General features: G+C 53.2%; 1 protein-coding gene across 10 annotated transcripts in view; it reads right to left on the bottom strand.

The window, feature by feature from the left end:
• Positions 1-16,602, bottom strand: part of Cars2 (cysteinyl-tRNA synthetase 2, mitochondrial) — a 40,546-nt gene that overhangs the window by 6,343 nt on the left and 17,601 nt on the right. For 6 of the 10 annotated variants that reach the window (XM_048800627.1, XM_048800626.1, XM_048800629.1 and 3 more), the window contains 6 exons: positions 12,905-13,034; positions 11,829-11,962; positions 8,619-8,686; positions 6,480-6,551; positions 1,029-1,095; positions 430-568 (listed from right to left, as the gene is read on the bottom strand). In XM_048800627.1, the coding sequence (XP_048656584.1) occupies positions 430-568; positions 1,029-1,095; positions 6,480-6,551; positions 8,619-8,686; positions 11,829-11,962; positions 12,905-13,034 (610 nt within the window). Of the gene's footprint in view, positions 1-429; positions 569-1,028; positions 1,096-6,479; positions 6,552-8,618; positions 8,687-11,828; positions 11,963-12,904; positions 13,035-13,157; positions 15,629-16,602 lie in introns of those variants that run through there. The other 4 variants (XM_048800628.1, XM_048800630.1, XM_048800633.1 and 1 more) reach the window with 2 other exon arrangements.

Here is a 16,602-nt window from a genome sequence, read left to right as displayed (position 1 = left end):
ACTGTCCACCCCTTAGGTGAGGCTTGGTCTCCAGCCCTCAGCCACATTCCTCCTCGGGCAACTGGAGGGCACTGGTGGGCTGGGTACCCTCGAGTTACAGTCACAGAGTCCTGTGGGCCCACCTTGCTGTGATGTGCCCATTTTTCTAATGGATGAACTCATCCCCCAACAGTGAAGTCACAGAGATGGGGACACCACTCTGCCAAGTCCAGGCAAAACCAGTCCAGGCATATATGTTCTTTATAACCTTCACAGCCACCCACAAAAGCCCAGTGACACCACAGGCCTGCCCAAGGCCACAAAGCCAACGAGGGGCACCATGAGCTGGGAGTGTCCTGCTTCCACATTGCCTCTATTTTACTCTGGCAAGTGGCCCAGGTGTGGCGCCCGGAGGAGTGCTGATGACAGCCACCCTGGCTGTGGGCCTACCTTTCCCACAGCATGTCTTCCTTGACGGGGTCACAGATCAGCTGCCCCTTAACGTAGGCACGTGCGTCCTCCACAAAAGAGGCCAGCCCCAGCAGGAGCTGCCTAGCTTCCAGCATGGTGCTGTCACAGTAGTCGATGGCTGAGAAGGAAGATGGTCACTGAGGAGGGGCCCAACAGAGGCCCTCCTCACAGCATGCAGAAACCAGCAGAGAACAGGACACCTCCACCTCCAGGAACTGTGACCACAGAGCTGCCCCAACACAAAGGCCCCCCCCCCCCCAAGGACAGGTGGCCCACAGAGAACTTCCACTACTTTCCACCTGAGAAGCTTTGTTTAAAATGATCGACGATGTAAGGGCAGACAGAACAACGGGTTCAGGGGCGCGGGGCATGCTGGGATTAGAAGCATCCTAATGCTTCCTCTAGGTTCTCTTCCAGCAGCTGGACCTTCCAGACATGAAAGCAACCACAGACCAAGATAGGGACTTCACCACAGGCCTGTGCGCTGCTCTCCCCAGATGCTGTCCTTTCCAAATTATAAATGAAATACTGAGGCTCTCAGGCCTCTCAGGCTTGGGAAAGCGGCGCGCCCAGCTCACCTGACCTGTAGCTGCTGCACATGCAGAAGAGCCGGAAGACTTCGGGGGAGAATGTCTGCAGAAAGTCCTAGAAAGGGAGGAATAAGCAGAGCATGTGTCACTTAGGGATCAGCAGTGACTGCAATTGAGCAGGGTGATCCAAACAGCAAGAAATCAGGAATTTTTATAAACACTTGTTTTGTCTCCAAACTTTCATGATCACTTTTTTCCTGATGATTTCTCCCGTGGAATTTTCTTTGTTCGGTTTCACTTCTGTGGAAAAGACTGAGACTAAAAAGCCCACATGCCCTGAAATTCCTGTTGACAGTCTCAAGGGGAGATTACTGTCCTACTGTGAGCCCTGGGAACTTGTGTCTGTGTCGTGAAGACACAGGGCCGCCTGCTGCCAGGTGGGCTAGTGACTGATAAGACAGTGCTGTGCACAGGGAGGGATGGCGAGGAGGCACGGCCACACTAGCAGCCGGCCACACACAGGGGAAGGAGACAGTCAAGGAAAGGCACAGCCGACGTTAACGGTCAGCACGCGCTACATCAGAGCTCGAGCCCAGTGTCCCAATGAGGGGCGAAGGCCTGCTCACCCCACAGGATGCTGTGGTCAGGACACACCAAGTGTCTCTCCAAGAGGAGACCATCCTGCCTCGGCTACCCAGAGGCCATTCACAGAGGGCCTGCACGTGGTGAACCATGACTGCTGTTAGAAAGGAAAGCAGGAGAATGCGGAGACAAGCAGGGGCCCTTAAAGCAGCCAACATTCAACAAAACCTCTCCATGTGGTGGTCAGCACTTTAGACGTGGGGCACAGAGCAGGGAAGGGAGAAGGCTCTGTCCCAGGAAAGGAACTAGGGGTCTCCCCTGTTCATTCCCCGCCACCAGGTTCACTCTGGGACAGCAGAGCTGTGGCCACTCAGCCCTAAAGCTTCTCACCAGGCCTCCCGGGCCTGCTTGACCAGCTCCCAGAGCCTCTGCAGGGGAGGAGCTGCTGGTTACATCGTTAAGTTTTTGTCTCCAGATTCTACCAACCCCTCTCCTTACCCACTGAGGCCGCAACGATGTGGGTGAGCCCCACAGGGGCTGTGGACCTGCAGTCCATTCGCCCTGCCTCCTACCTGCCACAGGATAACACAGGGGCCAACGAGGGGCAGCAGAGGTAAACAAAATGGCCTGGGAGGCTGAGTCATGGAGACCAGCTCCAACTATTTGATGAAGTAGAAAACACTGTCCTGGTACTGGACCACTAAGCCGCTCTCCCAGAGAAAGCTAAATCACACTGGAGTGGGAGGCCTCCCCGGGAAGTGTGGGGCAGCCTCACCTGCTCCTGCCCAGGAAGGCTGTCCTGTGGCTGCTGGGCTGCAGAGGAGGAAGGAGGCTACAGACTCAGCTGCTTGGGGCTTGGTCCTTCCTGAGGATGAAGCGGTTAGGAGGGGAGGGGAGAGTCTGTGTAGATGGTTAAATAGTCACACGTCAGTTCTGTCAATCTCTCACTGAAATGTGACATTTCCTTCCATGAGCGATGTCAGCAACTGACCACAGCAGACGATCAGGGCCCTGGCACGCCTGCCAGGGCGGCAGACTTCTTCCAGCCCCAGTCCGTGCTGCTTGGTGGCACTGCGGTACAGCCAGCCAGCTGCAGGCTGCGGGTGAGCAGCACGTGCCTTCCTCCATGGCGTCAGCAGCGTCCCTGTGACCCCACGCCTGTGTGTATTCATAAACGTCATGCTGCAAGGAAGGGTGCAGACACCACCAGGTTGCCTGGTGTGTGTGTGTGTGTGTGTGTGTGTGTGTGTTTGTAGCCATGTCCAGTCTGACCCCCTTCAGCAATGACCCTGGGATTTCAAGTGCCACCTGTCCCTCTCCCATATGCTCTTTTCCAAACTGTAGAAAACGTAAGACTATTTCTTTGTCACCAACAACCACAACTCATTAGGGACTCTCCGTGTCCAAAGTGCCGTGCACACTGAGGCCAACCTGACTCACTCACATGCAGTCACATCTGGCTTTCAGTCCAACTTGCTTCCTATTTAAGTCCCCACATGTCCGTGGAAATAGGCTGCTCCCAATGCAATGCAGTGACTCAAGAGAGCCGTCAAGAGACTAGCAGAGAAATGAGGAGCACTGTAGAGGCTTCATCATGTGCAGCATGCCTAGAGGTGACATAATTACGGGGACAAAAAGATGAGGCTTAGAGCTCAAAACCAAGCCCTCCATGAAACGTCCAAGGCTGCACCAGCCCTGCCTGCACTGCACCCTGCTGCAGTACTGGGTCCTGGGTGCTGTGTCCACCGGGAACTTTGACCCCAGTTTTAACCCTTGAATGGTGCCTTCCTGCACGCCACAGGGCCCCATTCACGGGCCATGTCTTCCAGAACCACCTGTCTGATCTTACGGTTTGGGGTAAAGGCCCTGGTGTAGGGGTCCCCACAAACATGCAGCACAGGGACTCGGGGCCTGGGTCCAGGTCTGGGGAGTCTAGCTGGCACAAGGCATGACTGTTCACTCACGTTGGAGTTCCTGCGATTCCTTCTTGTGAGCATAGCCATGAACTGCCTCAGCCCAGAGCCTCTGCCTCATGCTGGAGTGGCTTCCTTTATTCCGTGACCGTAGAGCCTCCTCCAGCAGCTGTGCCAGGGAGTGTGTGTGCACTGCTGCTCTTCCGTCTAGCCTGTGAGGCTACGAGCTGCCTACACAGGGGCAGGAGCTGGGTTTGCCTCCTGGGACCCGCCTGGGACACCTGATCACCCAGCTGTCGACAGGCACAGATGTAGTGGTGGCAATGGTGCTTGGGGACCTACGCCCTGAAATCCATGCCCTCTCCCACTCTGTTCACTCTGTGGCATTGGTGCTTAGGGACCTAGCCTGTTTGCTTTTATATATATACACACACATATATTTAGCTGTAGATCACCCTTTATCACTTATTTATTTACATGTGGTGCTGAGAATCGAACCCAGTGCCTCACACATGCTAGGCACGCGCTCCACCACAGAGCCTCAGCCACAGCCCCATTTGCTTTTTGCTCACATCGGTGCCATTAATCACACAATCTTAAAATTACAATATTAGGGAAATTTCATCTTTGATGAATTTCTCTAGTTTAAAGGTTTGCTTCCTTTCACAACAAATAACCAGCCCCCGTGTTTTCTGGGTAGTCATGTTCTCTGCTTCATCCCAAGAGGGATTCAGGAGGCTTCAGATGTCCCTTCCATTTGCAACCAGACGCGCCGCGTGCTCACAAACCTGTGGACGCTTTCTGAGACACCCAACCATCAAGACTGTTTCTTTTCCCCACTTGGGGTGCACTCTTACTGAGATAGGTAAAGGGTACAAATAGAAATCCAGAACCCGATCTTTCTATGGCACTCAGTTCTACGGACTATTCCAAAGAGCAACACAGAAAGGGGGGTGATGTGCAGCGTCATTATGGGGACTGAACTGTGATGCTGTTCATGGGCGTGAACTTCTTACTGTGCCTCTGCTCTGCACTTACTGCTGTCACCAATTTTCATGTACTACCCTGATTACATCACACAACTGGCCATAGCTGTCACAGCAAACTGACACAGTCTGGCTGGAGAATTTCAGTGGGAGGAATGTGACATGTGGGGAGCGCTGGCCAAACTACGGTGACAGCAACAAGCCCTGAGAACCACTGCAAGCTCATGCGGTTCCAGGTGCACACTCGCAGGGGATGAACTAGCACTGGCAGAGTGCTCCCGTCAACCCCAGGTTGGAAGCCAGGCCCTCAGCTCTTGGCACTTTGTAGTTTCCCCTGCACATGAACCCACAACAAAGGTGTGGCTACCACTCTAAAGAAGAAACAGCAAAGACTCTGTGACGTGCGGTACAGGCAAGGTCGGGTTCAGAGCTGCCTGAGCGCAGAGGCTGAGGCTGAGCTCCTTCCACACTGACTCTGGCCCCAGCAAGTCTCTGGGAAGACCCAAAATCTCCATGCAGACCATGATACGAGCCTACCTATGGTCTCCACAGCAAGGAGGGTGATAGGGACTTTCTTCTGCTGGGACCAGAAAGTCAATTAACGTTTTTAACATGTGATGAAATGGCTTAAGGTCCCCGGGAACTACAGGTCCAGGGCAGATGCAGACTAGTCAAAAATAAAAGAGAAAAAAGCAAAAAAATGCATTCAGATGACTTAGGCAGCTGATAAAGAAATGTATCTTTATAATCTCAGTGCAATTCAGCACCAAATTAACAAAACAAACGTTAATCTGAATATAAGTCTTCCAACTTGATGTTGGAGGAGACCTGAAAAGTGGGCATTTCCATACACTTATGCTGAGTCACCAGGCTGTATCTAGCACCTGCGTCTAGATACAAGTCCACCTTGAGCACTGGTCATCAGAGATGGCATTCCAAGTCTGTAGGTTCCACACCCACGATGCAAACCAACACAGACCAAAAACGGCGGCTTCTCCTTGCCATTGTTGCCAGGGTGTGATGACTGCCCGCCTACACTGACTTCTTACTAGGTATTTTAAGTATCCAGAGAGGACTGCAGGTGTGTGGGAGGCTGGGCTCAGGTCTGTGCGCACATTTGGGTTTTTAAGGACTTGAGCATCCTTAAGGGACTTGACATCCCTGGGGGCTCCTGGAACCAATCCCTTGTGGACGCCCAGAGACAGCACTAGAGGCACTTAGTATTTAGTTAAGGATGTGCACCACTGCACCTCAAGGTCTCATGGACAAGTCCACAAGAAGGAAATGAATCATGGAATATCACTACCGAGACTCGCTATGTGGTCATTAAAAAGAGAGTGTCGGGGGATGGGGCTGTGGTTCAGCAGTAGTGCACTTGCCTGGCACGTGTGAAGCACTAAGTTCGATTCTCAGCACCGTCTATAAATAAATTTTAAAACATAAAGGTCCATCAACAACTAAAAATAAATAAATAAATAAAATAGAGTGCCGAGTTGGCAATATCTACAAAAAACTAAAAGGCACATCCCCTAGCAGAAAACTTGGTGTGAGCTCATTTCAACCAGTTAAGCACCCACAAGGGGCACTCAGCCATTCAAAGGATTAGCCCGCTCCACATGGCAGAAAGGGACCACGCCAAAGATTAATCATGTGAACAAAGCAAGAGCCAAGGGGCACAAGCCCTGTGCGCAGAGAAAGCTGCAGCAAAGCATTTCTGCAGCGGGGCACGGTGATGCAGCCTGTGATCCCGGGAGGGTCACAAGTTCAAAGCCAGCCTCAGCAAGTTAGCAAGCCCTAAGCAACTCAGCGAGACCCTGTCTCTAAATAAAACATAAAAAGGGCTGCGGATGTGGCTCAGTGGTTAAGCACCCCGGATTCAATCCACAGCACCAAAAAATAAATAAATAAACTGTAGCGTCACAGATATTCGACTCCCAAAGAGCCCGCCCACAATGGCTGCTCCAGGAGAGGAACCTGGCTAGGGACACCTGGCAGGAGACTCGCCTCCCCTGCTTTACCTCTGGGGGTCTCTGCCATGTGCATCCCTGTCCTGTGTGTCCTTCCCGCACTTCTGTGATGAGATCCAGCACCTACTATCAGGAGGAAACACAGCTGGGGCAAGACACACCGCTCTGCCTGCCGCTGAGAAGCGGGGAGGGCGAACTCACACACACACTGGAAGCAGTGTGAATGGCATCAGGCCAAGCCTCCCTTCAGTCACAGAGAACACAGAAGACACAGAGGTAAATGGCACCAGGAAGAAGCAGGCAAACCCAGAACATGGAATGCTCGCTGGGACGGTGGCCCAGACTCTTCATGAGGGAAGATAAAGTTAGAGTCAGCTGCACATCACAGACCTAAATGGGGGCTGGGGATACAGCACAGTTGGTAGAGTGCACCGCGATTCAGCCTGTGCTTGGAGGGGGTCCTGGTACGCCACGTGGCGAGCCGTGACATCATGATGAGTGAAAGTAAGCATCCATGAAGACAAATGCCGCGTGACCGGCAAAGGAGCCCTAGCCAGGGAAGTGGGAAGAGGGTGGCTGCCAGGGACGGTAGCATGGGGGAGCGGGGAGCTGTCCAGCGGAGCAGGGTTCTGGTCTTGCGAGATGGAAATGCCCTGGAGAGCTGCTGCATGCCTGGGCGGCACACCTGGGCGGCACACCTGGCAGGCCCGAGCTGTACAGGGATTACCATGGTCAGTTTTATGTTCTCTGTTAAAACCAACTTTCCTTAAATGACTAAAATGATTCAATGTCCAAATGCAACTCATGAACCTTGACTGGATCCTGACTTTACACGAGAAGAAAGTTATAAAACACAACTTGGGGACCAATGGAGAGATTGGTAACACGAAGAGACTGCTGCTGACCTTGTAGGTGTCTGGATTACGTAGCAAAGCATCCTTGTTTTTCATCGTTGCATGTGGAACAGAGGCATCCTGCTGTCTGCAATGTATGTTCTGATACTTTTGTGTGTGTGTAGTGCTGGGAATTGAACCCAGGGCCTATGTTTGCGAGGCAAGCACTCTACCAACTGCGCTGTGTCCCCAGCCCTCACAGTGAGCACGCACACAGGCACGGGCACACTGAGAATGCGGTCACCCAGAGGATGACTCCTGGCCTAAGGGTTATGTGGAACTGCTGAGAACCAGCAGACACAAGAAAAGCTGGTCTGTCTGTTCCTGCCGGTCTGCACAGTGCACACAGGGATGCGCCCGCCCGTCTGTTCCTGCCGGTCTGTGCAGTCCATGCGGGGACAGGCCTGGCTTGTTCCTGCCGGTCTGCACCGTGCACAGGTCGGGCCTGTCTGTTCCTGCTGGTCTGTCTGGCCAGTGTCACTTTCAGGCTGCAGCCAGAGGACCTCCGATGGGTTGGAGGTGAGGACGCATGTCTTCCCCACATAGCAAACCAGTAACTGCAGCATGTGTGGTGGCCTCTGCATGTCACCTTCAACTCTCTCTCCTGTGAGTTTGAAACTTTGATAAAACTGAAAACTTAAAATTTGAGAAGCGTGCATCAATGCTCTTTCGAGGAGCTATCCCTGTCAGCTCACTCAGATTTGATGGGAGGAGTGTGCAGTGGTTGGGTATTTAGGTGACGATTCTCTGATTACTATCTTTATCAATTTATTTCACAATTAAAACTAAATTTAACTTTAAAGACAGGCCCAATGACAGGGGTAGCAATCAAACCGTCCGCACTTGCTGCCACCACACACTGACAGTCCCTGGGTCATCACCACCACAGTGTTTCCAGGTTGGTCAAGGAGACAGCCAGCGCTGGGCCTCCTAAAGGCCAGCACACACCAGACGTACCAGCGGGAGGTCCAAGCCCACACTAGCAGGAGGAGGCTGGCCAAGGACATGGACTCTAGCAAATACAATCCAAGAGCTAAAACTTAAGAAAAAAAGTGGGAGAAGGAGGTGCTGTTCTGGGAACACCGAGGAGGAAGGCAAAGGCTGACCCAGAGGCAGAGCGGGAGCAGGGCGTGCAGAGGCCACGAGGAGGGTGGCTACTGGGGCTTTGAGACCGGGAAGAGCACGGTGGCTGGGAGGAGGTGGCAGCGGCAGACAAGGACCCCAAATCCAATGGTTCTCATACTTTCGGGGCAGCGTGCTGAAGCTGCCGGCCCCTCAGGACACACAAGCACAGTACCTTAATAGTGATGTAGTTTTTCAATGATTTGGACATTTTTTCTTCTTTGCCTTTTATGTGCAAATGCCCTGAAACAAAAACAGAAGCATTCCCTCTGAGCTGGGTGAGGAGACCCTTCACCCAGCTGTTGCCACTGCTGCCCTGAGTCTCAGGTGGGGAGGGTTGGGGTGGCTGGGCCAGGCTGTGCTCCCTGGAGAAGCTGGAGAAGCCGGCCCTGCACCACAACAGCTCGTGCCACGTAGGTGCACTCCCCCAAGGACGTGTCACACCTATGCTCACTCTGCCGCTCCAGGGACATCCTTGACACCCTGGGGGATGACCACATGGTACCCAGGACAACAGCCAAGCATGATGGATGGCACCTTTTGTACTCCCGTGCTGTGACCCAGAAACACTGCCATGTCCCATCCAACACAGAAGACATGAGCCCTCTCCCAACAGCGAGGCAGTGGGAAGGCCCACTGGGCTGCTCAGGGGACGGGCCTGTGGCTCCAGGTGGGACTGCTATCTTACAGGGACAACCTCCCAGACTTCTCTGCACTGCAGTATGGTTTCACCCTGTGTGCATGAAGGACAGGAGGAAAGGCAGACCCACTTAAGGAACTTTTAAATCTGAACCGAGAATTCTTCCTGACAATTTTATGGTTTATCTCCAAGGGAGGGCCCCACTGTACCTAACAGAAGCTTCTTCCTCTTTTTTAACACAACTTCAAATAATAAGGGTGTTCCAAGATTTGTGTTTCTGAAAACTGGTAAGATATGACTTCCAAAAAGATACGTAACCTTGAGCAGGTGGCTCTAAACAACATGTCCCACACAAAAGCATAATTAAAATTTTAAATGTTGACAGCATCTGGAAAATCAGACATGTCTGCTGAGGTCTGAATGTTTATATCCTCGCCAACTCATGTGGAACCTAGCCCCGAGGATGTGTAGGAGGTGGAGCCTGGGAAGTGAGGTCATGAAGTAAGGCCTCTAAAAGTGGTATTAGTGTATTAAGCTGTTTTCTGTTACTATAATGAAATACCTGAGGCTAACTACTATATAAAGAAAAGATGTTTATTTAGCACACAGTTCCAGAGGTTCAAGGCCATGGGGCTGGCATCAGCTTGGCTTTAGTGAGGTAGATGGCATCATAATGGTGGCATGAGAGGGAGCAATCATACTGACAGGAAGCCAGAGACTGGAAAGGGTCAGGCTCCCTCCTCTAATGATCCCCATGCAGAAGCAACCTGGGTTCTATGAGCTGCTTCTGATGCGGTGTCCCCAGTGACCAGTCACCTCCACCAGGACTCACGGCTTAAAGGCCCCGCCACCTCAACACCACCACACTGAGGACCAAGCTTCCCACATATGGACCCTCGAGGGCACATCAAACCATACCTGAAGCCTAGCGATGCCCTGTAAAAGGAACCCCAGAAAGATCCTCAGCCCTTCTGCCACGTGGGACACAGAATAGAGAGCTGCCTGTGGACCAGGGAGCAGCCCCACTGGGCTCTGGGTCTGCCAGGGCTCAGAAGTGGTGAGCAGCACGTTCCTGCGGCTACACGCTCCCAGCCCATGGCTCGTGGAGAGCAGCCCCACTGATGAAGTCACCCTTGACTCCATAGCTCTGTCCCCTCTCCGTGGAGGAGAAACCCTAGGGACGTGGGGGACTCAGGGACACCGCTGGTTTTCTAGTGTGGAGTCACATTGGTGAGGTGATTCCAACTGAGCCAGTAGGTGCCAAGAGCCCTCTCCCAGCCACACTCAGAGGTGGCCTGGCCTGCTACCTTCTGGGCACCCAGCTCATGGGGACCCGACAGAAGCCGACAATGTCTGAGCATGGGCTTCAAGGTCACCCGCACCCCACCCCACCCACCCAAGGGACAGCAGAGTGTCCGCAGAGGGATCTCCATTGTCTCAGATAGTCCACGTGGCGAGCTGTCCCAAACCTGCCATGGGGGGTGCAGTGATACCAATTTCCAGGACACTGAGATGTGGCGTGGGGACCTCTCAGTAGGCCCTGTGCACATCTGCTCTCTGAGGACACAACTTGCAAGTCCTCACGCTCAGGCGGAGACACTTGTTTGCACATGATCTAATATGGAGAACAGTCACCTGCCTGGCGACAAATTTCAGGTGCCCCGAAGAGTGGGGTTTTAAATGTCCTATCCCCAGGCAGTGGGCACCTCTCTCCTGCGTGAGCACCACCTGAAATGGATGGCCATTCTGTTTAAGGCATCCGTGGAGCAGGCCCCATCACTGGCCTTCAGGAGCTGCTGAATTCAGGGAAGGGGTCGATAGTCGGCAGCTGTGAAGTCTGCGAATGACAGTCCAGGCTCAAGGCTCTGCACTAATGAACCAGCCCTTCCAGAGAAGCCGTCCAAAGAGGTGGATGCAGCAGTGTGGGTCCTTGCCTCCCCCAGGGAGTGCGGTAAAGGACCACGGTAGGAGTACACTTCAGGGCAAGCAGCCTCCCATGCTCCTTCCCACCAGAATCCCACCTGACGCCTACTCAGACAACAGCACTATAATGTCCCCATGCTCCGTCTCCTAACGGGGACAACCTGACTTCCTAATCCAAGCAGGGACTCACAGCTGGCATTTACTAGATGTTGGTGTGTGCACCCCCAGCCCTGCCCCACCGCACACTCGCCTTCTTTGTCTAATAGCTCAGCTGTCCTTCCCAAAGGGCGGAAAACCTAGTAATTCTGGCCTCATGGCCTTTATCAAAACTTGAACATATGAATCTTCTTATGCATCAAGGTGAGTTCCAAAATCGCCATGCTCATGGGAGGGCTGACTCCACGGTGCCGCTCTGCTCCGAGACAGAGGCCGTAAACAGCGGAGCAGATGCCAGTGTCCTGAGGAGGACAGGTGCACTGGCAACCATGCTGCAGCGCAAGAGGCAGGTGCCCTGAAGAGTGGGGTTTTAAATGTCCTATCCCCAGGCAAGCTTCTGAAGGTCTATCTAATGGTTTACTTGAAAGACACTCACACAGAACAGCGCTGTAAAACACTTTCCACATCCTAGTCAGTTCCAAACAGGTGTATCCGTTACTCCAGTCCAAGGAAGTTTGTGACTGAATGGCTAAAATCCAAAGGTGATTTCTGACAAGTCCATCTCCTATTAGCTGACCTATGTATTTCCAAATGTGGCTGCTTCCACAATACGGACAGGATTGACAGAACATAAAGAGAACAAAGTAGTTTCAAGTCATTACTTACCGGAATGTAGAAAATAATTTCCCCACTGCTCACACTGATGGAAGACCTCACACTGTGCAATCTCGTTCTCGTGATGGGGAAACACTAAGTCCATCCCACCTGAGTGGATATCCAGCTGACCTCCAAACACCATGCTGCAAGATGGAGCGGAGCAGGGAGTGAGTTCACATAACGTGTCCTCCGAACCACTTCTCACCCCAAGTCCCTCCAGCCTCTCTATGCCACCGAACCCACTCATGTCAACACAAACCAACTGGCATGATGAGGTATGTGAAGGCAACAGGGAAAACTGAAATTTTGCCACAAGTCCCCAGTTCACAGCTTTTCATCCTGGTGCAGAGACTGAATTCTCTTTGCTCCAGGTTCAACATACAGTTAAAAAAACTTACAAAATTACCTTCTCTTACTGTCGATAGGGAGATTTAGTGGGTTTCCAACTTCACCAAGAAATCAGGAGAATTTTTCATTCAGTTTTGAAACTGTAACTAATGGCCACAGATGAAAAAGTCCATCAGCCTCCCCAGCTCTGTGGCTCCGCTGGGCTCCGCTCACTGGGAGCCTCCGTCCTGCACACCTGCACAGTGAGCTACCAGGGCTGGCGGGGAAGCGAGGCTGGGTGTGCCTACGCTCACAGGAGGGCTGACTCCCGGTGCTGCCTCTGCCTTGAGACGGAGGCCGGGAACAGCAGAGCAGGTGGCAGTGCCACTCGGGGGCCTCAATGGCACTGCTCAGGTTGAGGGACGCGGGCACCGCAGACAGCAGGAGCCCAGAGTAGGTGTTCCTAAAATGCTTATGGACATTTCCAAAGGTGCCACGGGCTGGCTGAGGGCCTCCTGCCCCAGGGGTCGGGCTCCACACACTGGGGCACCCCATGCTTGGGCCACCTGAAAAAGGTAACCTGGGGTGAGTGAAGGAAACCCAGAAGACACTGGAAGGCAGCCTTTCCTGGAGGACCGGCTATGTGGAAAGCCTGCCACGCCCTGGCTTTGGTTTCCCCTCCTCCCTTGCCCACCCAGGCTGTGCTGGCTCACTCTCCCATCCGCGTCCTCGGCCAGGCGCAGCCCCGGGAGCCTTACCTGGCCATGGCGGAGCATTCGATGTGCCAGCCGGGCCTGCCGTTCCCCCAGGGCGAGGCCCAGAACACCTCCTGGGGCTTAGCTGCCTTCCACAGGGCAAAGTCACTGGCGTGCCGTTTGTCCGAGTCTCCTGCCAATGTCAAACGGTTAATCAGCAGGGCCCATGTGAACCACCAAAGCCACCTTAGTGAGATGGCGCGTGCACATCCCAAAGACCCCGTTCCTCCTAACACCTCAGTTTCCCACTGTACACCTGGCTCTTTCCCCTTGAGGGACGGAGGACTAGCGAGTCTTCCACCAGGGGACGGGGCAGCAGAGCCAGCCAGCCAGGACGTCCTCAAGCAAGGCCGACCAGGGCGTGCAAGCTGAGGCGTGGGTCCCTCCTTCTCCTTGAGGAAGCCTATTTGTCAGAGACTGAGTTTCAGAATAATTTTTCCAAAAATGTCGACAATCACAGCATGCAAAGGAAATCACCCAGGGCCAACTGCACGGTAAGGAAGGGAAGTCCGGCCGAGGACTGATGTTGTGTCCAAAGTCATGCCGGAGTCCCCGTGGCACGTGCCTCGTGTCTCAGACTGGAGAACATCCCTGACTCGTGGGGTGCCCCCTACACGGGATGCTTCCCATAGGACGCCCACCCGCTTCAGCGACTCCTACAGACTCTGCACTTGACTGAGTGCTGAGGTCCGCTCCAGTTCAGTGCCTCGTGCCTGTCACTGCCTCAACCGTCTCCACTTACAAAGGTCACACAGCCACAGCAGAGCAGTGCCGCTGGTGGCTCGCAGGCTGGAGAGCAGGACCAGCAGCAAGGAAGGGCGGGGGCCACCCTGCAGGAGGTCGAAGTGAAGACAGAGCCACAGACAGAAATCCAGAGACTAGTGGAGAAGAGGGTGGCCAGGCACTCGGGTAAGGGGAGCAGCTGGCCAGAGGCCACGACAGGCCTCTTGGTGCAGAAAGCAATGCCTGCAACGTGAAGGTGGCTCAGATGAAACTGCACTTCCTGCAGCGCAACTCTGTCCGAGTGGGGCCCAGAACCTCTGTCTAGGCTGCTTAGCCGTGGAGGGGCGCGCCAGCGGCAGCCACTCTGAGGGAGGCCTGTGACAGCTCACTCGCCCCTTGGTTGCTTAAAGTGCTCCTGGTGCTCCCATATGGATGCTCTGACGAGTCCCCTGAAGAGGAAGGGCCACCTTTTATCCAGGTCACAGGGTGTGTTGTCACATCAGGTGACACAGCAGGTGCCCAAGCAGTGACATTCTGTGTAAGACTGCCCACTCTGGGCCAGGTCACTTGTGTCCCCCCAGCGCTACCTCACTGTTGACCTCAAGGGGGCTCCACTGGTACAGCACCCCGTGACTTCCCCTCTGCCTGTGAGTGCTGAGGCAGGTGTGATGTCGAGCCCCGTGAAAGCCCCCCAGGAGGGCGGGCTTCCTCAGAGCAAACACCAGACCCTTTTCAGGGTCAGTGGGGACTCTGGAACATGCCAACTGTTCCTGACGAGACTTCAAAGACAAAGGAAAGTCCTCTGGGAACCAAGCAGGTAGAATGATTCATGCACGGGGCCCAGGAAATGGAGCTGTTGCCCTAATGTCAGCGTGCTATGCTGGAGAACACGGGTCACAGGTGGAGGTGTGGGGGGACACCTTGGCCATGGGTTTTACCTCCAGCCAGGCTAACGTGGAGGGGAACAGCCACCTGCCAACAGGCACAGGCTCAGAAAACTGCTCCCAGAGGGGCTCTTCCTTCAGAAGTTCCTGGGAGGTGAGCCAGACACAGGGCCAGGGCGAGGTGACATGGTGAGCCAGAAACACGGCCAGGGCGAGGGTGACGTGGGACGATGGGCAAATGGAGCTGGACAGCACCAGACAGCCAATGCTGAGTGCAGACGTGGGGCACCCGCGCTGAGTGGCGCAGAGGAAGGAGGCCTGGGCAGAGCACTGAAATGCAGCACGTACACCTAAGACCGAGCATTCCCAGAACTCAGACACAGCCAGCCCTCACAGGTCACCTTCCAAGGACAACACTGAGACCAGCTCCACTGTGAAGACTGTGCATGGAGTCACCAGGCAGCAACCTGTCCACACAGAGCATTCCACAGATGAACGAAGATAAGCTGTGTGGCAGCACATGGAACCCCCCTCTGTGACAAGCACCTGTGCCCTAGCACAGCAGAGGGGACCCAACCAGAGGCAGAGACCCTTGGTGCCCCGTGGGGAATAAGGACCATCTACAAATCTCCACCTGCAAACTGATAACCAGAGTAGGCTCCTGGATCCCACTGCCCATTACAAAGTCCCCACTGAGGAAAGGGGCCACAGGACACTCCTCTTGTGAACTGTGTGGGGCAAGTGAGGGAGGGACACAGAGGCCAGAAACACCCTAGAGGATGTGAATATGGAGCACAGCTCAGCTTCACCAGAGTGCGGGGACCCTGCTCAGAAAGGTGAGGAGGTGACACTGCCATAGACCAGTGGTTGCTCCTAAGGGCAGGAGGGGCTGGGATGGGGTGCGATACACAGGCCCTGGGGTCTCTAGATTGGTGCCACTGCTGTATCCCTTCACCAGAGATGACCAAGGAGCCTCCACCCAACACGTCACTAAGCTAGGCATAAGTCTATGTTATTTTTCATTGGGTTATTACAACAATTGAGAAGTTAACTGAAATGACATATACTGAAACATTAGAATTTTTTTCATCCTAGGCACAGTAGCACACCTGTAATACCAGTGACTTAGGAGGCTGAGACAGGAGGATTACTGTTTGAGGCCAGTCTCAGCAACTTAGTGAGGCCCTGTGCTACTGTCTCAAAATAAAAAATAAAAAAGGGTTGGGGTGTAGCTCAGTGGTAGAGTGTCCCTAGATTTAATCTCCAGTACAAAAAACAAGAACACAGTTTTCATTGTGTGCAAAGATGAGTACATATATTATCTTTGTTTTGTATAAACTTATGCTCTAATTTTGTATTTTCATATTTGCTTTTGTATTAGAAAACAATTTTAATTTTAAAAAGTGTTGCAACAAGAATGTGAAGCAACAGGAACTCTTGTATTCTTTTTTTGGGGGGTGGGGCAAGACTGGGGATTGAACCCAGAGTCTTATGCACACTAGGCAAGCGCTCTACCACTGAGCTACATCCCCAGCTTGTTTTCACTAAGTTGCTGAGGCTGGTCTTGAACTTGTGATCCGCCTGCCTCAGCTCTGAGTTGTTGAGATTATAGGCATGCGCCACTGCACCTGGCTCAGGAACTCCCTTTCATTGCTCGTGGGAGTACACCTGGCTCGCCATTTTGGAAGACAATCTGGCAGTTTCTTACAAACCAAATGTAGTCTTACCATATGATCCAGCAACCACACTACTTGGAATTAACCTGAAGCTAAAAACTTACATACAAACAAAAACCTGTGCACAGGTGTTCACTGCACCTTTAATTACAGCTGCCAAAACCTGGAAGCAACCAAGATGTCCTTTAGGGAATGAATGGATTAAAAAATCTCAGTGTACCTGGACAATGGAAGATTATTCAGTATCAAAGAAAAATGAACTCTCAAGCCCTGGTAATGCAGAGGGAACCAGAATGCATATAACTAAGAGGAAGAAGTCAATCTGAAAAGCTTGGACCACAAGATTTCGACTCCGGGACACTGGAAAAGCAATGGAGGGAGTGACAGACCAGCAGTCACCAGGGAGGGTGCACAGGGC

Source organism: Marmota marmota, unplaced genomic scaffold (genome assembly GCF_001458135.2).
Source record: "Marmota marmota marmota unplaced genomic scaffold, marMar, whole genome shotgun sequence".
Lineage (NCBI taxonomy): Eukaryota > Metazoa > Chordata > Mammalia > Rodentia > Sciuridae > Marmota > Marmota marmota.
The sequence above is the reverse complement of the archived record's forward strand: the minus strand, read 5'-3'. Positions and strand labels throughout refer to the sequence as shown.